The sequence below is a fragment of the Erpetoichthys calabaricus genome, chromosome 1 (genome assembly GCF_900747795.2).
Source record: "Erpetoichthys calabaricus chromosome 1, fErpCal1.3, whole genome shotgun sequence".
NCBI classification, from domain to species: Eukaryota; Metazoa; Chordata; class Cladistia; order Polypteriformes; family Polypteridae; genus Erpetoichthys; species Erpetoichthys calabaricus.
Genome location: NC_041394.2, coordinates 181,286,451 through 181,309,816, shown reverse-complemented (window position 1 = coordinate 181,309,816; position 23,366 = coordinate 181,286,451). Strand labels below are relative to the sequence as shown.

At 38.7% G+C, this 23,366-nt stretch overlaps 1 protein-coding gene across 1 annotated transcript in view; it reads left to right on the top strand.

Moving 5' to 3' along the window:
• Nucleotides 1-23,366, top strand: part of LOC114657499 (sodium- and chloride-dependent GABA transporter 2-like) — a 151,319-nt gene that overhangs the window by 74,667 nt on the left and 53,286 nt on the right. The window contains exon 8 of the mRNA XM_028809366.2: nucleotides 21,522-21,625. Coding sequence (XP_028665199.1) covers nucleotides 21,522-21,625 — 104 coding nt within the window. The remainder of the gene's footprint in view (nucleotides 1-21,521; nucleotides 21,626-23,366) is intronic.

The window sequence follows — 23,366 nt, the reverse complement described above, 5'->3', positions numbered from 1 at the left end:
CCTCACCTCGTACCCTCCACCATGCTGAAAAAATACTGCTCAACTTTGAGGATTTAGACACCATTTCTGCAATATATAAAATTTTATTAGAGTCCGTTCCTTTCAAAGATCCAAGAGGACATTGGGAAAAAGATCTCTTAATTAATATATCAGAAAAGGAGTGGAAGGTAGCAATGCAGAGAATTCACTCGAGCGCCATATGCGCAAAGCATAGAATTATTCAACTCAACATTATATATTGAGCTAATCTGTCTTGCTTAAAACTGTCCAAAATGTTCCCGGGGCAAGATCCAACCTGCGAACGCTGCAACCAAGCTGCTGCCTCACTGAGTCACATGTTCTGGGCCTGCACCAAACTAACATCATTCTGGACAAAAATTTTTAAGTGCCTTTCAGACAGCCTTGGTATCACAATTCCTCCTAACCCATTAATAGCTGTGTTTGGTGTTCTTCCAGATGGACTTGAAGTGGAGAAGGACAAACAAACTGTGATTGCATTCACTACACTTTTGGCACGGAGACTTATTTTGTTAAATTAGAAGAATCCTAACTCTTCTCTAATAAGTCAGTGGGAAACCGATGTTTTATATTATTTGAAATTGGAAAAAATCAAATTCTCAGTTAGGGGATCTGTACAGAATTTTTTCAAAACCTGGCAGGATCTAATCAATAATATTTTAGAATAAGAAGAAATAATTATTTCCGCATTTACTTCCTTCTCCATTTATCTTTTTCTGCCCTATTAAACTCAATCATTTAGGCATGTTTACAAGCCTTAAGTTTTACTCCTTAGGCCATGCTCTCCTTTTCAGGGGTGGGGTTTGATTTGTTTTCAATCATATTTTTTGTAAAAATTGATCTATATGTACCGAATGATTACAATAAAAAAAAAAAACACAACTTGACAGATTAATTTTTGCTTTGTGATGTAGTAATACATTTTTACATGCACAATTTTTGACGATGAAAAAAAGTCAATTAAATTATTATTATTTTTAGGTTGATTTAATTCTATTACCACTAAAACATTGTTACAATAGGAACAGTGCAAGATGAAAATATAGTTAACAAAAACAAATATTAAATGACAAACAAATAATACTACAGAGTTTTCATAATAAAACTGTTGGTTGCTTTTACGGAGCACACCAGAAACGTTCCGAGCGTCAACTGGATGATAACATACATACAAGACAGCAAGATTGTTACAGTCTGCTTTATATATAAGATTGTGGCTAATTGTTGGAGAGGTATTCATTGGAAGGTGCTTTGTGGAATAAAAACTCTTCATTGTATTTATATTCTTATATTGTGGACTGTGTTGCTGTGTCTGGGGCTCTCTGGTACCCCCTCGTGGTTACTAAGCGTCAACTGGATGATAACATACATACCTGTACAGGACCGCAAGATTGTTACAATCTGTTTTATATATAAGATGAAGGTCAAAACCCCAAAAGTACCCTCATAAATGCACTGCTCAGCTCAAGTGTAACCTCTCCTGACTTGTATTTCATATGACATGCTTCAGAACACAACATTCTGGTAGAAGCAGACTGTGAACAACAAAAAATCAGGTGTATAACTTGTATACTTCATTTATTTAACCTCCTTAGCCTTGAAGTTTTTCTCAAAAAAAAAATGTTAAAAGTGTTACATTTTTTGGCTTGAAAAATTACATTTTTATTAAATCTAATCCTTCTACTTTAAAATGTGAAAAATACAAAGTACAAAGTCAGAAGTGTAAAAACTATAATAATGACACAAATAATAATAATATGAAATGAAAAATAATAATAATAGTAATAATGCTAATACCATATACTGTCAAAATATGCCCTTTGTGTGGTATATCTTTGAACAAGAAAACTGCTTAGGTGTATGGTCATTTACTCAACACTGTTCAGCATAATGGTTCAGCTCAACAATAATTCTTTCGATCACGTCATCATCAAGAAATAACTTCACATAAGAAAGTGGATCTTGGTTGTCAACATTCTCTTATATTCCTGGCTGCCATATAAAATCAAAATGAGGTGATTCTGGTTTATATGAAGCAGGGTCAACTGAAACCCAAACGCGAGCATCCCTTTAGGATTCATCAGAATCACTTTCGGTTCCACTGTCCATTTCAATTTCACTGACTGAAGACAGATTCACTTTGTCATCCCTGTTGATGAGAGGGTCCTCAACTCATTGCTCGTATCACTATCAAGAGCGTGCAACAACTGTGCTGCTGAAAAACGTTTCTTATGAAACGCCATTATGAGGGTAGGAGAAGACACGTCTTCACTGTAACATGCCAGCTTGACTTTTACATAAGACATGCCTATACTTTAGCCCAGGGGTGTCCAACCTTGGTCCTGGTGGACCGTAGTTGCTGCAGGTTTTCAATCTAAGCCTTTTTCTAATCAGCAAGCAGTTTTAACTGCTAATTAACTCCTTTTCTCTTCATTTTAATAGCTCTGTTTTTAAGGATTCAGTCCTCTGAATTGATTTGTTTCTTCATTAAATGGCAGACAAACAGAAATGAGATGTGAAACAAGCTGAGAGTTGACCAGCTAAATGGGAATATCAAACTCCAACCAATTTCACTCCAACCAGTTTCTTAATAAGAAGCCAATTCCTGCTGTTAATTAAAGTCGTTATTGAATATCATGACTTGTTGCTGCTCTCATTCTACCACAGCAGACCACCGTCAAGATGTTTTGGTGACCTGAGCAGACCGACATGACTGAGACTTTCACCTTTCTTTATTTTCAGGTTAGCTGGTCATGTGCCAGCTTGTTTTGTGTGTCTTTATTGTTTGGCTGCTCATTAAGGAAAAAGAAACAACTAAGGGATCTGAATCACGTCAATTAAAACTAAGGCAAGACAAGTTAATTAGCTGCAAAAATGGCTCACTAATTAAGAAGATGGTCAGAATGAACACCTGCAGCCACTGGACACCCCTGCTTTAGCCCATGTAATGCACAGTACTAACACTGCTACCATTTTTACAGCCAGAATAATCCTCAGGTCCAACACTTTGTGCGTGTATACAGTGACACTCTAGACCAGGGGTAGGCAACGTCGGTCCTGGAGTGCCACAGTATGTGCAGGTTTTTGTTCCAACCCAGTTCCTTAATGAGAACTCAATTATTGCTGATGAAGCACATATTGCTTAAGTGACATTTTAATGCTTCATTTTAGTGGTCTCGCTTGTTAAAGTTCTCCAACCTTAATTGCTTATTTCAATCTTAAACTGCTGCATTCAGTGTTTTAATTGCTCCTTATTAGCAAAAAGATGTAAAACAGGGGTAGGCAATGTCGGTCCTGGTGAGCCGCAGTGGCTACAGGTTTTCATTCAACCCAATTGCTTAATTAGAAACCAATCATTGCCAATCTCAGACCTTATTTAATTTTATGGCTTGTTAGTCTGTGCAATGTAAGGCTTTTATATCGTAGATTTTTTTCCTTTCCAAGGATATCATCCAAATGATTTGAAGCCTAAAACAGATCATTTTCAGTCTGTCACATTTTTCTATTAAGTGTTTTATTAAATCAAACCGTGCATGACGAACACACACAGATGTAATTGGAAAAAAGCTAGCTGGAGAACTGCTGGCTGCTTTGTCTTTTACATCTTATTGCTAATAAGGAGCAATTAAAACACTGAATGCAGCAGTTTAAGATTGAAATAAGCAATTAAGGTTGGAGAACCTTAACAAGCGAGACCACTAAAATGAAGCATTAAAATGTCACTTAAGCAATATGTGCTTCATCAGCAATAATTGAGTTCTCGTTAAGGAACTGGGTTGGAACAAAAACCTGCACATACTGTGGCACTCCAGGACCGACGTTGCCTACCCCTGCTCTAGAGTAACACTTTTAGCATTGTTTTCACAGCCCAAGTGATGCTCCGGTCTAATCCTAGGGAAGTTAATTTAATTTCACTAATCCTGCATAAACAAAATGATACAACAGTGATATTTGTAATATTTTCTACATTATTTAATAAGCCATTTTCAACTCAGGATCATGCAGAACAAGACATTGTCAAATGGCAAAGGTCATAAAAGCAGAAACCAGTCAAAGTAGAAAAAGATAAAAAGCAAAGCATCACACCACAATGGACATAAACACATCCAGGCAACTTGTACTGGGATTGAAAGATTATCGGTTCCTTTCATAAAAGCCTTTATCCCGATGAGAACAAGACCACCCAGACTAGATCAAAACTGACTGTAAAATGTGTGTGTTGCACTGTGGGAGAAAATCAAAGTATTTAAAGTAGATATAGACCCGAGTGTAATTAGGTGGCAATCTTATCTCTTGCTTTACCATCCTGAAAGGGAGGCAGCATTCCTAGTACAATATCAGATTTATGGCAGTTTCTCATTACATACCAGTATTTATAGTATAATATTTACGGTTCCCAACATTCCAGACAGTCAATTGCAACTCCCTTATCAACTTCCTCTTATAAAGTGATTACATACTTTGACCTAAATAGCTGAGCATTAAATCAAACCATTTCAGTTACGACACATGACTCCTATTACAGCATAGTGACTTATTACATCAATGTAGATTTAAACCTATGAAATGCTTCCTTTCAATCATTAGATATGTTTTTAATAAAATTGCACAACAAAGTTTTTGCTTCTTGAACACTGTTGGGTGTTTCTAATAGATTTTTGGGTGCAGATCATGAATATCACATCACAATTTACCCATCATGTACCGTTTCGGTTTTGTCATGATTTTTTCTTATATTTGTATCCAAACATTTCGCTCCCGTAAGTGACTTAAGGTCTGAACGAGCTTGATGCTGTCTCAGCATGCTATAAAGGTGGCTTGCATACACTGATCCTGCTCATTTGGTTAATATATAGTGTGTATTTATAGTATCAGTATAGCAAAATATAGTATCTGTAGCAATGTAACATTAAGTAAGCTTGATGCTATAGACATTTTGGTGTCAGTCGATATGTCCCGTCAATGTCGTAAAAGCCGTGATACATCCTGCTATATCTGTGGCGAATATATACTTGCGCCTCAGAGATGTTGGATGACTGCTGCTGTGAAGAAAGCTTATCATCTGTATTTCGGCTGCAAAATTGGTGATCAAGACAAGGAATGGGCGCTTCACATTTGCTGTGTGACATGTGCGGTCAGTATGAGAGCCTGGCTCAGAGGAACTCGAAAGACGATGTTGTTTGTTCTTCCAATGATATGGCGAGAACAGAAAGACCATGTGACGGACTGTTACTTCTGTTTGACTAATGTGTCTGGTTTCTTGGCCAAAAATAAGAAGTCAATTGAATATCCTAATCTGCCTTCAGCAATGAGACCCGTGCCACATGACGACAGTCTTCCAATTCCAAAACCACCAGAGGATTGGACTTTAGATGAACCAGATGAAGAAACTGCAATGCAGGGTACTGACAGTGACATTGACCAGATTTTGAACCATGCTCATCAGGCGATCCACATCTGATAACACAGTCCGAATTGAATGATTTGGTCAGAGATTTGGGTCTGTCAAAAGCAAAAGCCAAGCTGCTGGGTTCGAGACTGCAGGAATGGTGTTTGCTGTCACCACGTACAAAAATTTCTGTGTTTCGAGGCCGACATCGTGATATAACCAAATTGTTTGCACAAGTCGACAGTCTGAATTTCTGTTGTGACATTGAAGGATTGTTCTCAGCCTTGGGTTGTGATCACAACCCGGAATAGTGGCGTCTCTTCATTGATTCGTTAATGTAAAGTCTGAAAGCTGTTCTGCTACACAATGGCAACGTTTATCCTTCAGTACCTGTTGGCTATGCAGCACACATGAAAGAAACGTATGAGAATATGGAACTGTTGCTGAAGCACGTCCAGTATAGCAGGTGCAACTGGAATATCTGTGGAGATCTTAAAGTTGTTGCTCTGCTAGTAGGACTGCAGCTCGGCTATACAAAGTACTGTTATTTCATCTGTGAATGGGTCGCACTATTCTCGACAGAACTGGCCACTTCATAAAAAGTTAGTTCCAGAACAGAAAAATGTGGCACATGAATCGCTTGTCGACCCGGCAAAGATATTTTTGCCTCCTCATCACATAAAACTGGGACTCATGAAGAATTTTGTGAAAGCACTGAACAAGGAAGGTGAAGATGTTCGTATTTAAGACGGATGTTCCCAAGAATAACTGACGCCAAGATCAAAGAGGGCATTTTTGTTGGCCCCCAGATTAGACATGTTATGAGTGACAAGCGGTTTGAAGATCTGTTAGTTGGGCCAGAAAAAATTGCCTGGAAAGCCTTCAAAGACGTTGACAATTTTCTGGGCAATTACAGAGCCTCAAACTTCATTCAGCTGATATACAAACTTCTCAAAGCATACAAGACAATGAAGTGCAACATGTGACTCAAGATTCATTTCCTCCACTCACACTTGCACTTCTTCCCTGCAAATCTCGGTGCTGTCAGTGACGAACACGGTGAAAGGTTTCACCAGGACATTGCTACTATAGAGAAACAATACCAGGGCAACTGGAATCCGTCAATGCTAGCTGACTACTGTTGGACACTGCAATGTGATGCACCAGATGATGAATACAAAAGAAAATCAGGAAAAAAAAAATCAGCAAAAATCAGCAAAAAAAAAAATCAGCAAAACAATTGGAACTCAATTACAGTCTGAGAATGGATTTTGCATTTTATAGTTGCATTCAGCCATGTTAAGGTTTTCTCTGGAATTTTCAGATTCCTCTGACATCCTAAACACATGTAAGTGCAAATTCAAACAAAGTGCAATTCTACATTTTGCCATCGAGTGTGTGTGTTCTTTGCTAAACTGGTGTTCTGTCCATAGCTGAAATTCATTTATGCCCAGGGTTGTAGGGATAGAGCCTGGCTCCCTGTAGTCCTAAAATGGAGCAAGCTATTTTGTAGCGGGTCTACATAATAGTAGGTATTTTTTGTGTTTGTGCTGAGTCGTGTTTTGTTCACATCATCCTGTTTACTATCGAGCGTGTGTGTGTAAGCAAATGTTGTCCCCAGAAAACAAATGGGGAAGGACGATGCTGGGAGACCGAGAACCCAAGACTGGAATTTCCTGTTTCCACAACAGTACATCCAGGACATTTGTTATTTAAATGAGAGGAGCAAAAAAGAAAGGGAGATAGGAGAGAGAAGGAGCAAGGAGCTCGAGAGGAGAAAGGAGCCACTTTACGCATCCATTTTACAAATCATCACTTGCGTTCATTGTGCAATTTCGCTGTGTGCTTTTTCATTATCAGGAACATCATCACAACAGCCAATGTGGAGAAACCCCGGGGTTTGGATTTCAATCAGCCATTGCCGAGGAATTACGCAGTGAGATCTTTTTGTATTTTCAGGAAGGAGCAAAATATAATTTCAGCCAGTATTCAATTATTGTAGGACTTTAATAACTTTGGACTCATATATCACATACATTTCATTCTACCATTTGTTATTGATCTGTGTTTGTGTTTCATGTTCTATGTGTATTCATTAATTGTTTAGGGGCAAGGGAGGACTTGTATTTTTTTTAATTACTGTATATTTGGGTGCTCGGGGTAAATAGGATATATATATATAGAATTTTACACTAGTGTCTTTGGGATAGTGAGGAATTGTGTACATATATATAATATTGAGTATTTGTCTGTACTTGTATGTATATATATATTCATTCACTTTCAATATATCTGCACTTGATTTTACATCTCTGATCTGCATTGCCAGTTATTTCGTCGCTTGGGGAAAAAAGGACTGTTTGTAAGGAGTACGGCTTGTTATTATCTGGAGAATCCTCAGGTTAGCCAAGTCAATAGTCTTGGTTGTATAGTTGCTGGTCTGGGTAAAGGGATTGGCCGTTACAAGTTCAGAACAGTAATGAATGATTGGATGTTCGGTATTATAGGAAACTGATAGAAAGAAGTGCCACCCATGACACAGTTGTTAGAACTGTTCCTCAAGGTATCAGTTTTAGAAAGTTTACACACACTCATTCAACCATTGTGTTTGTTTGAATTTTGCAGGATCTTCCAGTTTCCTCAAACATCAAACAGATACATGTTCATGAACTGGTTGTTGTGAACTTGCCCTGTATGAGTGAAGGCCGGGGCTCCAGAATAACAAAAATGCTTGGGAGCAAATGTCTCCATAAATTAAACTGTTCTGTGAACTGGCAGCTAAACATTTTGAACAAAAACCAGGAGATGGAAGTAAAGGTTAAAACAAAACAGAAAATGTTTAAAGAGAAATGAAACCAATGCCCAATATGAGAGACAATACTCGTGGTTGGGAGAACAAGAGGGTCAAAACAGAAAGTACACATGAGAAAAGAGCACAATGATAAACTTTTAAATTCTTTAGAGATTTAGCATCTATAGATTAAATAAGGATTAAAACTCTTAGTCGTCCTTTCATCCTGTGTCGATTAAACATGGGTCCTGACCTCAGAGGCCATATCCTTAGCAACGCTGGAAGCGGACCTAATGACAGAAATTAACAATGGGGGCATTTGAGGACCCAAAATCATAGAAAATCATGGCATAAACATTTAGGAGCTAAATTACAGAAACAAAGTAGTTCATATTACCATAAAAAAGACTTCCTGTGTCGGCCATTCTGTACCTGGTCTTTTTCTCAAAATTTAAAACTATTGTGACAATGCCGCTATACCAGTGCTCAACCTGAAAGACAAATGCAGGAGGTACAGTACATTGATAAAACAAATAAATGTTTTATTTTCTTTTTCTTCGCCTCTGGGCAACGCCTTCCCCATTTCTCACAGACACAACACAGTCCCAAAACACCATCATCACAATACACAAATCCTTAACTTTCTCTTTCTTTTTCTTTCTTCTCCATTCCTCTCCGGCAAGCTTTGTCTCCCTCCTCCTGACTCTGGCTCCCGGAATGGTGGCTGCTGGCTTCTTTTATAGCCCCCACCCGGAAGTGCTCAAGATTTAATCAGCCCAGTTTAGGGTCACTGGGAGCAAGTGATCTCCGCAGAAGCACTGGGTGTGAGGCAAGAAGCAAATGTTGGTCCTTTTCAGGGCTCAGTCACACAGCCAATCAGAAAAGATTTGGCTGTGGGCAATCCAGTAACAGAAACCTATAGATACATGATCTGTTTAGTATTATTACAGTTATTTGCTATTAATATTTTGAAATGGTGTGATCTGGTGGTGCAGTGGCTAATGTTCTTGAGGAGTTTGTGTTGAAGATTGAAAAAGGGGGATACTTCACAGCAGATGAAGGATTAAACATATTTTCTTAATTGAGAAGTAGTCGGCCACTACATTTAAATTTGCTTCTAATTTGTTCTACTGTACCTAATGCTAGAACAGACATCCTAAGAAATAACAAAGTTAATTTGTTAGAAACTTTCTAGTGCCGCTATGTCCTTTTTGTAGCCTGGAGACCAAAACTGCACACAGTACTCAAGATGAGGCCTCACCAATGCATTGTAAAGGTTGAGCAGAACCTCCTTAGACTTGTACTCATCATGCTATATACTGTAACCTAACATTCTGTTAGCCTTCTTACTGGCTTCTGAACACCGCCGGGAAGTCGATAGCTTAGAGTCCACTGTGACTCCTAAATCCTTCTCATAAGGTGTACTCTCAATTTTCAGACCTCCCATTATGTATTCAAATCTCACATTTTTACTTTCTATGTGTAATACTTTATATTTACTGACATTAAATTTCATCTGCCACAAATCTGCCCAAGCCTGTATGCTGTCCAAGTCTGTCTGTAGTGACTCAATAGATTCTGTATCATCTGCAAATTTAACCAGCTTGTTATTAATATTCCTATCTAAATCATTTATACAGTAATCCCTCACTTATCGCGGGAGATAGGTTCCAAGGCCGACCGCGATAACTGAATTTCCGCGAAGTAGGGACACTATATTTATTTAATTATTTAACGTGTATTTGGATGTTTTTAAACCCTCCCTGTATTGTTTAGAACCCACCATTTACTCTATTAAAAACAGGGACAACTGCTAAGCAATATGAAATCGGTAGATAAGTTTACACTTACTGTATAGCGAAGTACACGTAGCAGCTTGTAGGCGGTCATGACGTCGTCAACCTTGTTGCAAAGATTCCTAAAGCAGATTCCATCCAGACTTGTACTGCCTTATCACGTCCACTTGCAACTCGTTTTGCACCCTGGTTAAAGGACACTGCGGTCATAGATCTTATATGCTTTTCCTCCTTTTTAAATAAAAAGAATCGATGTCCTGCAGCGGTGTAGCTGTTCCCTTCCTTCAACATATCCAAAACTTTTACCTTTTCTGCAATCATTTGCATCTTCTGTTGGTGCTTGGACACGGCCCCTGAAGCATTAGCACGTTAATGATGAATGAGTGAGATGAGACTTCCTGCGTGCTCTGATTGGGTAGCTTCTCAGCCATCCGCCAATAGCATCTCTTGTATGAAATCAACTGGGCAAACCAACTGAGGAAGCAAGTAAAAAGACCCATTGTCCGCAGAAACCCGCGAAGCAGCGAAAAATCCGCGTTATGAATTTAGATATGCTTACATATAAAATCCGCGAAGTCGTGAAACCCGTGAAAAGTGAACCGCGAAGTAGCGAGGGATTACTGTATATGTTAAAAATAGCAGCAGCCCCAGCACTCTCCCCTGTGGAACACCTCTCCTAACATCGGCCAATTCTGATGAGGTTCCTTACACCTGGGGCTGGTGCGACCATTAAGGTAAATTAGGCATTTGCCTAGGGCGCACATCATAAGGGTGGGGGGGAAAACATAGCCATACTGATTAGCTACTGAACAGTCGGTTGGTGCACTAATAAGCTTGGCCTAGGGCACAAAATAACCTGGCACTGGCACTGTTCACACCATAACCCTCTGCTTCATTTGTCTGAGCCAATTTTGCACCCATCTACACACTACACCCTGAACTCCCACTTCTAGTTGGATGCTCACGTGGCACCTTATCATATGCTTTCTGAAAATCTAGATAAATAAAAAGATATGCTCAATTTTGATCATATCCTTTTGTTGCTTCCTCAAAGAATTCCAGCATGTTGGTAAAATATGACCTCCCTCTTCTGAACCCATGCTTGACTGTTCAGGAAAACCCCTGTTCTTGCCAGGTGTCTTATTCTTAATTCCTTCCATTAATTTACCTGTGATACACGTTACGCTTACAGGCTTACAGTTTCTTGGATCTGTACAGGTCACCTTTTTTATATAATGACATCATTTTTGCCATTTTCCAGTTCTTCGGAAATTTCCCCAGTGTGCAGTGATTTCCTAAAAATATGTGTCAAGGGTTTATATATGTACTTGCTAACCTCCTTAAGAACGTGAGGATAAATATTATCTGGTCCTGGTGATTTGTTCAATTTCAGCCTATTTAATCTGAGCAGTGCTTCTCCCTCTACAATTTCACTCAGTACCTCCTTAGTAGTTCCTGTTACTGCTGGGAGGTTATTTACTTCCTCACCTGGGAAGACCTCAGAAAATGCAAGTTTAGAGTATGTGCTATTTTACTGTCTGCATTATTTTAATTCCCCTTTACTATTTACCTACTCCTTGACTGTTCTTTCACTACTAAAACACTGAAAGAATCTTTTTGGGTCATATTTCACCTTATCTGCTATATTCCTCTCTAACTGCCTTTTAGCCTCTCTAATACCCTTCTTAATGGTTGCCTTCATGTTCTCCTGCGCCCACGTTGGAGTTATTAGTCTTATAAACCTTATTTAGTTGTTTTTCCCTTTGCAGCTTTTTTCTAACTATTTATTAACCCACTATGGATTTTAAAAAAATCCTACTAATTCCAAATTTAGGTAGGTACCTGTCCTCCATTACATGTAAAACATTTTTAAACCTGTTGCAATGCTCATCGACTGTCTCCACAATTCAAAGCTTATCCCAATCTATCCTCCTTAGACTTCACCACATCTGCTCAAAATTTGCCCTACCAAAGTTAAACTCAACAGTTTTAGTCATCTGCACTTTTCCAAATCACTGAGTACTGTATTATATTATGGTCACTATAAGTCAAAGGGTTTAAACTGCAGATGGAATGAGGTCATCAATGGATTTCATCAAAGATTACCTAAAAGAAATACAGTAGATTAGGAGAGAGAAGAAATGCTGAAGAGACAGCAAGAACTATTGAAAAACATCTGTTAATTCCCGAAGCACACCAAACATTTGAAAAATGCACTTTAAAGTGCCAAAGGAAAGTAAAATAAACGTTAAACATAAAACAAGATGGGTGACGTTGACCTCCAGATGGTAACGCTGATGCTCCTTGTATAGGTAATACACAAAAGGTGAATAAAATTATGTTATTATCTATCTATCTATCTATTATAACAGTCCGCCTTTTCACTTCGGGGATATATGCTCAGACTCGTTAATGTGTAAATGAGACTATATCAAGATATATATATGGTTTTGATCAACAAATTTCAAAAAAGCAGAGCACACGAAGTGCATAGCTGGATTTAAGGGCATGTCCTTAAATGAATGACAAAGAGGATTAAAGCTCTTTAATCTTGAGGCTACATGAGTACCTAATCCAGATCTTTTTATTGTCCATGTCCACGACTGTTCCCCACTAGTACCCAGTCTTGCCGGCACTAATCCTGGTTTATTGTGATTCAAAAGTTGCCTTAAACCATTGAAGTATATGGTGGAAGACCTCTTTAATATCTGTTCTCTCTTTTTACTGCCATGTCTGTGATAGAATTTTTATTTGGAGTGAAAGAGATGCTAATAAGTAATGCTAGTCATGTAATTGACGACATCATTATATGGGGCATTATCTTCTGATGACTATTTAAGTGGACACCATGATGCAATCAACATTCAAGATTTGGAAAAAACTCAATTAAAAAAAAATTCAGAAGTTATTTAGTAAATTAGGGAAAGGAATATAGGGTAGTCAGGAACTTTGCAACAGTATTTTTGTCAGTGATTTTTGCTTAGCTTTTCAGTTTTAATGAAAGATTTTTGGTTTTGACTTCAACCTGCCTCTGATTATTTGGGTCTGTTCCTTGCTGGTATATTAAAAATCTAATGTTTTCAGTGTTTTTTGGTAGATAGTTTCTGATGCTGTTAAAATGAAATAAGCAAGGATCAGTAATGACAGTCATAAATACCATAAAATGACAAAGGCAAAACAAAATCCCAAAATACAAAATAAATAACAAAGCCGTGACAGATCATGTCACTGTCATGGTTCAGCCAGCATTTTTTCCCTGGCTGGTGTTCAACATTCTGTCTCTTTTTTGTGTCTCTTGAATGGCCTTTGTCATGTCCCAAGTGTGTTCAATGAACCTTGAGAAACTCTGGAAGGTCCTCTTATAAATAGAGTGGAGGGCCATCCCTTGTGGTGACTGGCAGGTTGCCCTACCCCTTGGGGAACCACTCACAAAGCACATGGGACATTATAAAGGCCATTCCCCTTTACCAACCCACACATAGGGAAACATATATAATAAATAAACATTTATATGAAAAAAGGTATAAAATTAGACAAAACAAGCAAGAAACACAGCTTTGAACACCAGCCAGGGGAAAATACGAGCCAAACCCTGACAGTGAGATTATATGTTCACTTACGTACTTAGTAAGAGAAGGGTTGGTGCAGTTTGTTCCACGAGTGGCCTGGGGCACATTAGGCCTTCCAAATGCTGGGGTGTTTGAGCCAGGAGGTGTTGTGGAGCAGTTGGCAGCAAATTGAAGTGTGCACGCATGGATAGAGCGATGTTGGTACTAATGGAAGGTCTTGCATACTGGCCGGGGGATCTGGTGCTGTTAATGTTGAAGGCACTCAAATGAGCTACAGAGGGTTGTGCATTCACCTAGAAGTAGTATTTAATATCTGTGAGTGACACCGTAGAGAAGACATAAAAGCACTAAAGAGCTGAAACTGTTGTCTGAAGTATGATCAGTGTCTGCTTGAGTGTTTGGTGTCTACACTCTTCTTGAGTTTGGGAGATTGGAGTCTGACGTGCTCAGGGAAGGAAGATTTGTGAATTGAGTTACAACACAAAGTGGAATCAGTGTTGTGCAAATGATTTGTGGATTGGGTGAACAGGAAAGTACTTTAGAACTGGGCCTTCAAGTGAGCAGAGAAAATGAAGGTGTGGAACTAGTCACAGGCAAAGCACTTGTAGAGTAGAAAGTGTTGCAAAATAAAAAAAATAACAAACAGCATCGAGTGAGGGCGCGGCCTCTGCATGTCCTTATGGAGTGGAACGTGGAATTTAATCACTCGAGTCGGAATGAAATGCTGGGTTATTTGGACTTTCAACTCAGTAGCTGTACTGGAGTGAGTGTGAGAAGATTGGTTTCATGTTCATCTTACAGGGGGTTGTCCTTCAGACTTTTAAAAGTATTTCAGTTTTTTGCTCTCTTCACTTTGGGTGCAAGCTTACACTATTGTGGACTGAATTGATCATTGTTGGACATTTTAAAGCACCTACTGCACTAATGATCTATTTTCTTTGCACTATTATAAACAGTGTTTGGGTTGTCTATGTCTCTCTGTCTCTCACTTGGACCTCAATTATGAACTACAAGATGCCCAGGGTAAGAAATGTGCTGGGTCCAAGAGTCAAGGATTCACAAAAGCAAGTTAAAATGCAAATCCAACATAATACATTTCCTTTTAGCTTCCATTACTCTACCTCTTTCTTTTCTGGTATAGTCAAAGTTTAGACTAAGAGCTGCTATTGCTATAAAAATATATGGCTACATTCCTGGAAAACAAAATATCAAAGTGATGAGATCCTGAAAAAAAACTCCTAAAGAATGGGTTGTGATTTCAAATGTTGTTTGGAGCTTTGGTTTTGTATTAGATCAGATATAAACTGCAGCTTTTATCATTGTGGCCACAGAATATAAAGTCTTAAAACTGGTTAGAGAGAAGGTTTTAAATCCTTGGAAAGTCTGAGGTTATTAATTTTATTTCAAAATATTTGCTTCAGTTCATAATAGCAACTGCGAACAAAGCCCAGAGCAAAATTTCCTATTTGCAGCAATTCATTCCATCATCCAGTAGGAGTTCTAATTGGACTAATTGACAAGATGACTCTGCAATGTAATGAACTCACCAGGACACAAGTGGAGCAGAGGGTGGATTATTCTGGGAACTGACATCTCTCAGACTGCATTAAAGCCTGTTTTTTCATTTTAAGCAAATTGATATAATTGTGAATATCAGAAATGAAAATGCCTGTGTAAGTAAGAACTAATTTGGTTGATTGTTTTCCTGGTAGCATGGAAACTTTTTCAAAATGAGTTTTCTTTGTTTTTAGACTTATATAGTCTAATATATTTTGACTGCCTAATTTATTTTTTCCCTTTCATTTCTCAAGTAATTTAGAAATTAAGATGTGGTTCACTTAAAAGCTTAACATCAGTACTTTTTTGAAGCCAGTGATGTTTATAAATAGACTTTTATACTCTAAGGGTTGTACAGCATTTTTCCTTTAACCTTTTTGGTGTGCAAAGTGCTTTGCAATTGACAGTAAATGATGAATAAAAAGTAGAGTAGACAGACTACAATTCTAATCTGCTCGATGTTTTGAGGTTGGGGGAATGCAAATGCTGCCGGATCTCTGTAGAATGCCATCCTCCCAATTTATACATGGTCTTAACCTGATCATCCATTTTATAAGGCAAGTCCTGGGGAGGACACCAGTTTGTTTCAGGGCATGTTCACTCTTAACATAACTGCTCTAAAACACACAGCACAAAAGTTGAAAATTTTGCTGGAGTAAAGACTAAAAGTGTATTTTTAAATCTCTAATTATAAGCTACTGTATCTTACCTTACTGAAAAATTGGAAGCCAAGAGAAATAGTACCATGTGATAATTCCCACGTTCAGCACAGCACTACCCACAACGTTTTTCCTCACTTCATATACATAGAGTGTCTTTGGAAAATATTCTAACCCTTTCATTTTTTTCACATTTTGTTATGTTGCAGCCTTGTGCTAGAATCATTTAAATTCATTTTACCCTGTGATCGACGGCCAGGGATCTTGCCCGGTCGGTACACCCTTTTGAGGAGAAGACCGGGGTAGTGGACATATCACCAGCAGTACCTCCCCCAGGACATGAGAGGGCAGCCCCCCTGGTTTACATCAGAGCCATGGAACTGGAGCTTAGAAGCTCAACCCTGTGGGGGTCTATGGTCACCACCAGGGGGCACCTGGACAGCTCTGGAGCCTTGGCATGCAGCACCCGGAAGTGCTGCCAGAAGAGGAGCTGAGTTCACATCCAGCACTTCTACCACACCTGGAAGTGCTGCCGGATGTTGATCGGGAAGCACCTGGAGCACTTCCGGGTGTAGTATAAAGGAGGAGCCGGAGTCGGGTGGAAGAGGACGCAGCTTGCGAGTGAGGAGTGGAGGTGGCAGAAGAAAAGAGACTGAGAGCTTTATTGGTGGTGATTTGTGCACTGTGTTGTGTCTGTAAGAAGAAGAGTAAAATAAAACGTGTGTGTTTTGGGACATTTTGGTGTCCGTTTCTGTCTGTGTCCGGGTTCAAGTTCACAACCCCCACATCAAGTAACACTCAATACCCTATGAAAAAAAAATCTGAATTTTTGAAATCTTGACAAATGTATTAAAAATAAGAACTATAAAATCACATTGACACAAGTATTCAGACCCTTTGCTATAACACTTGAAATGTTTGCTCAGGTGCATCCTGTTCTACTGATCATAGCTGAGGTATTTCTATACCTTGTTTGGAGCCACCGGTGGTCCATTCAATTGATTGGACATGGCTAGGAAAGGCACACACCTGGCACTAGAAGGTGCCTCAGATGACAATGTGAGAGGGAAAACTAAAAAATGAGGTTGAAAGAATTGCATGCAGAGTTTAGAGACCAGATTGTGTTTAGCCACAGGTCTGGAGAAGCTAGAAAAAAATCTTCAGCCTTGAAAGCTCCCAAGAGTACTGTGACCTTCTTAATTCTTAAATTGAAGAAGTTTGGAACAACCACATTTCTTCCTAGAGCTGGTCACCCAACTAAACCGAGCAATCACAGGAGAAGGGCCATGTTAAGTGTAGCTGCATTTGTGAAGGGTTTCCAAAGAGTTCAAAATAGTTCAAATGCACCTACCAGACAAGCATTCCAGCAGTAGTAATGCATGACTCGCCATAACAGTGGTGAACAAAAACCTGATGATTACTCTGAAAGAGCTCCAGAGAACCTGGGTAGAGATGGAAGAAACTTCCAGAAGGCCATCCACCATTGCAACACTCCATCGATCTTGGCTTTATGACAGAATTACCAGACAGGAGCCTCTTGTAAAAGACACATGCAAACCCACTTGGAGTTTTCAAAAAGGCACTTAAAGGACTCTCAGGTTGTGGGGAAACAAGATTCTCTGGTCTGATAAAACCAAGACAAGCATTAGGTCTGCAGGAAACCACTACTTATCACCTGCGCAATACCATTCCAATGGTGAAGCATGGTGTTTTTCAATGGGAGGGACTAGGAGACTAGACATGGTTGAGGGAAAGCTGAACTGAGCAAAGTACAGAGATACCCTTAATGAAAATGTGCTTCAGAGCTTCCTGGACCTTAGACTGCGCTAAACGTTCACACTCTGATAGGACAGTGACCATAAGCACAACGCAAAGACATGAACAAAATCGAACAAATCTGGAGAGACCTGACAACGGTTGTCCACCATTGGTCTCCATTCAACCTGACAGAGCTTGAGAAGACGTGCAGAGAAGAGAATGGTTGTGCAAAGCTAATTCAACAAAGCATTGAGTACAGGGTCTAAAAACTTGTGTCAATGTGATATTTCAGTTATTTATTTTTATTAAATTTGCCTAACTTCCTATAGTATGGAGCCCCATAGGTGTCAAGAAAAAAAATTACATAATTATGTAAAAAAATAAGAAATTATGTAATTCATTCAAACAGATTATTTTTATTTTTTCCCCAACTCTTATTTCAGTATCTATTTATTTTTCCTGGTATGCAGTTTAATGACCAGGACCAGAAGAGTATATAGCCAGCCAATAGTTTGTCTATTCAGTGCCATTATCGACTAGATTTTAAACTTACCGTTTCTTGTATTGATGTTCAATCCACTGACCCGGAATATCAAATTCTCTGAGAAAATTCCATAAATCCATTCTTACAACTTCTCCGGCATGACTTCTCAAAAGAGACTTCCAACTAGGTCTTCTTCTGGTTCACTGATTTTAACACACACCTCACAGTTCACTTATTGTTTACTGAACTGTATGCCAGGAAAACTGTATGGGGTTTTGTAATAAGAACAATAATCTGTTCGAACAAATTAATATGGAATGGGGCTCTGTACTACTGAAATAAGAGTCAGGGAAAAAAAAAATGTACATAATTCATTTGAGCGAGTTAATAATTTGTTCAAGTGGAGTTTTTTTTTTTTGCTTGACACCTACGGAGTTCCGTACTAAAGTCCTGTTTTCACTTTGTCATTCTGGTGTATTGAGTGTTGCTTGATGAGGGAAAATATGAATTTCAATGATTTAAAAAAAAGGCAGCAACATTACAAAATGTGTAAAAAGTGAGTGGCATCACAATACTTTCTGAATCTACTGTAGATTTGCCCTTGCACAGTGTCATGTTTCAGCCAGCATTTCCCCGTGGCTGGTGTTCACAGGGGTGTTTTTTTGTTTGTATTGTCTAATTTTATGCTATTTATTAGTATTTATGTTTCTTTTATTTATTATGTATATTTTTCTTTGTGTTCAATTGTAAATAGTAATAACCCAGGTTATGTCTATTTTGTTTTTGTGGGTAGTTCCCCAAGGGGCAGGGCCACCTTCCAGTCACCCCTGGAATGGCCCTCCATCCTGTTTACGGGAGGGCCTTCCATTGTTCTTGGCAGTTCATTTCAAACGCACTAGGGAATGTAGAGTTTCATGTATTACTGTGCCTTTGCTATTACCTTTGTGTTTTCTGCATTTTTTGAACCTGTGCTCCATTTTCAAATACAATTTTGGATTCTGTATTGGAACTTTGTTTGCTGTAGATTGCCTTGCCTATTCAGGTAATTCCTTTGTACTCTTAGGAGCTTTGGCCATTGCAACGCCTTTTGTGGAAATAAACCTTTGATTTTATAAAGATTTTTCTCTGCCCTTTAGGTTTCTAGTCGGGGTTATTGATGGTGTTTCCCCCCTCTAGTGGGCAATTTTTGAAAGTGTTTTGTAACTTGTGTGGTCAAGACATACTGGTGGTTAGTGGTATTTGAATATACTACCTGTTAACTTTTGTTTTCTCTATCATCCAAAGTGCTTTACACATTCAGTAAGTTAAATAAACATTGTATGGGTTCACTCTGTGTGTGAAAGTTAAACCTTCAAAGGTTGGCCTTGTGCCTTCAGTTCCACTAGACGACAACCCAGCAGCCGCATATACAGGGGTCATTTTACCTTAAAAACATGTGAGCAATTCCATATAGAAAAAACTATGAAATTTGTTGCCCACTTTGTTTGTTTTCTAAATAGGCTAAGCCAAAGAATCACAAATGTTTAAAAATTACCATAACCAAGAAACATTTTATCAACTGAAGTGTGCCCAGCAGAGAAAATGCATTCCTTGTGCCATATGATGGTAAATTAAGCCACCCAATTCTAGAAAAAGTGCATTCAGAAAATGGTTAGATAGTTGACAGATTTGTATTTATATTAGGGACAGAATACGTAAATATATGTTAAAGAATGCCTTCTATATTTCCCCATACTTATTATATTTTATTTTAACACAATTATGTCTTTTCTTGTCCTGGATCAGAATATGGTCCTAAATAGTAGAAAAGCTAATTTTGCGTGCTCAGTGTGAAAGTCTCTCTGAAATGGGATTGTACAATACACTTGTTTCATATTTGGTAGTTGCTAGTGAACCAAAAATGTCAAAGTCAAATTCACAAAACCAGTTCAGGATTGAAAGAAAACCTTTATTTGACACGTGTGTAGAGTCACCCAGTAGGACGGAGGTGACTGAATTGCAACTGTTGATCACACTTCTTAATTGCACAGTTAATGAAAGACATACGTGACCAGTAGGTATTTCTCATGTTCTTGCAAGTTAATGATAAAAGGACCCTCAGAGTCAGAACATTTGCTGCTCTGGCTTGTACTGGTTTTCTGATTGATACTTAACCTTGTACAGGAGTAACAGTGGGACTGGGTCACAGTTCAAGAGGCCTTACTTAAAATGCATTTTAATACTGCTAAAGGCAAAAGCTAACAGTTAACAAGAATAGACGTCATTTAATAAAATAAATATATTATCAAATACTGACAATCATATGTAATAGTAAAAATCAGCTCTGACACTATCACACACTGTGGGTAATACCGGATAAATGCTTTTACCTTAGAAAGTGGGGGATGACCTTCAACATTTTGGAACGACGACAGTGATGCTTTGACCTGATAAAGCTATGCATATAGCAGTGGTGGGCCGTCAGGGCCTGCAAAGCCTTCTCTGCTGGCCTAAAAAAATATCTGAATCACAAACTGATGTTAATTATATTTTGTCCACGAATACTTCTTAAATAATTCCAAATAGTCTGTCCGCTTCCTTTCATAGCTTTTCCGATTGTTGTGCTGCTTCCAGACATGTATTTTCGTATTAAAGCATTTAACCAATCACATTTCAGCCATCATTTATTGCCAGGCAGGGCCAAAGTCAAAGAAGTCTGCCCGGAGGCCTTCACAATCCGTTCTGCAGGCCCTCTAACACAAAATAAATGTCAATTAAACTGTTGCTTCAACCAATCAGATTTTGAGTTGGTGTCACTAGGGCCCTCTAGCAGGCGTACGGCAACATCACCGTATTCAGACCTGTTGATTGGATAGGATGGTGTAATAGAAAAATCTGAATGAGAGCATGGGGCAGCTGTACACATTGGTATGTTTGGCGGTGAGCATTCCCGTGTCCACTGCTTCTGTCGAGCGGACATTTTCAGCCCTAAAGCGAATTAAAACTTATGCCAGAAATACGACAGGGCAGGTTCGACTTTCAGCATTAGCTTCGATGGCGATAGAAAGGGACTTCGTGATGGAACTGAAGTGCACGGATAATCCGTACGACAGAGTAATTGAACTGTTTTTGAGGAAAGAGAGGAGGATGGATGTTGTTTACAAACAATCTGAATTTTTGATGAGTAAAATGTTGCGATTTTCCTAAATAATATTGCAAGTTTATGAGTTATTATTGATGTTTTTTATTTGTGTCGCGGCTGTAGCTGTAGTAGAAAGGAACTTGTTCACCCCTGGTTTGTCTATTCATAAAGGCATTTATTGTGGCTACAGGAGTTATCTATCTGCGATGCAATGGCTCTTTATACTGTATTTCTGCATATTAAGATGGTTTTTATAACCATAAATTAGTTTTTGAGGGGCGGGTTGATTCAGACGGAGCACTACTGAAGGCCTAGGTGTGAAATGCACAGTCCACCACTGGCATATAGCCTGTTCTATTAAATTGTTTTTAACTTCCAGGTATGGATGGATGCAGGCACTCAGATATTTTTCTCTTATGCCATTTGCTTGGGATGTCTGACGGCTCTGGGCAGCTACAACAAGTACAACAACAACTGTTACAGGTGGGTTACTTTTCCTTAACTGATTTGTATTACATACAATTTAGATTTACATTTAGAGTATTGCTTTTGGTACTGAATTGGCTTAATGTTTTATCTTATTTTCTGTAATTTTTCTGTCATTATAAATAGTTAAATAATGGCAGAATGAAAAAAGTTGTTTTGTTAAAAAAAAAATCTGATACCTGATTTCACAGTCACAATGTGATAAACCAAAAATGTCACTGATATGTTACATATGACAGTATCTGTGTCTTTAGTTATAAATGTTTGACAATTGTTTTGTTGCATTAAATCGTTATCCAGTTCAAAGCTTTATGAACATAGAGATGTTTCTTTGTTCTGTCTTGCTAAGAATTTCTGTTTTTTAAATTTATTCTTACTTTTTATATCGTATGCAAGGCTATCTTTTAACAAAAGAATAATAATTGAATATAATTTGTGGATGATGTCACCCGCTATCTCCACGTCCGCGTGAGGAGGGATGTAAACAATAACAACAATGACGTGTCCAAACTCTCTGGGCAAGTATTAGGGACGCAGACTTATAGCCAACAGTTCGATGTCTCTGCAGCAAGTGGAGATTTTGATGTTTACATGTCCAGGGTTGCACCACCATGTGTTCACATAAAGAGTGAGTCCTCCTCCTTTCCACTTCCCGCAGGTATTTGCGTCTCTGTCCACTCTAACTGTGCTAAACCCGGGTAGCTCCACGTTAGCATCTGGGATTCTAGTTGTTAGCCACGTTTCACAAAAACACAACAAACTGCATTCTCTGTAGGTCCTGACATTTTTTACCAGTGCAGCCAGTTCATCGATCTTATTTGGTAGTGAGTTCACATTTCCTAGGATCACAGAAGGCACCGAAGGCTTGTATCTCCACTTCCTTGCTAGCCACTTAGCCTTTAGCTTAGCGCCAGCTCTGCTGCCACGATACGGCCTTCTTAACTCGTCAGGTAAATAGGGAACCGCACCGGCATGTGCATTTGTTCTCAGCGCTAGAAGTTGACTACCTGAATAGACAAGTCTCGGCGTGTAAAAATCCATGACCAAATAGTAAAAAGTGTCCAGGAAAACTAGTCCACATAAAAGAAAGTGGTAAGAGTGATCAGAGAGATAGAGAAAAAGGTAGAAAGATAAAGAAGATAAAGTCCTACACGGAGCTGCTGGAAAGGTTGCCACTCACGGTGGCGCCTAACTACTATATTGAACACATACCTAAAAGACAAACTTTTTTTCATGTTTTAGTACTAATGACAAAATTTTGACATGAAGTGTATAATGTCCGCGGTGGGTTGGCACCCTGCCCAGGATTGGTTCCTGCCTTGTGCCCTGTGTTGGCTGGGATTGGCTCCAGCAGACCCCCGTGACCCTGTGTTCGGATTCAGCGGGTTGGAAAATGGATGGTGTATAATGTGTGAAGATTGAAGTCCAAATAACAAATAAGCACTTTAACAAAAGGTGCAAATATAACAGAACAAGTGTGCTTTTATTCGAGACTATAACAGAAGAAAAAGATATTGGGTTAGTGTGGCTTGTTGTCGTGACTTCTTTGGTAGTAACTGCTGATTCCTATTGAAAAGGTCATGGGTTTGAACCTTCCCGCGTCCCAAAATAAACATTTTGAGTAGTAAGCTGCTCTTATTATTACTATTATGCAATAAAAACATACATTTGATTTGAGTCTGTAACAGCCAGCGTAAATTCATGGTACTTGTAAAAGTTACTTGCTTTTTTTTTTCTA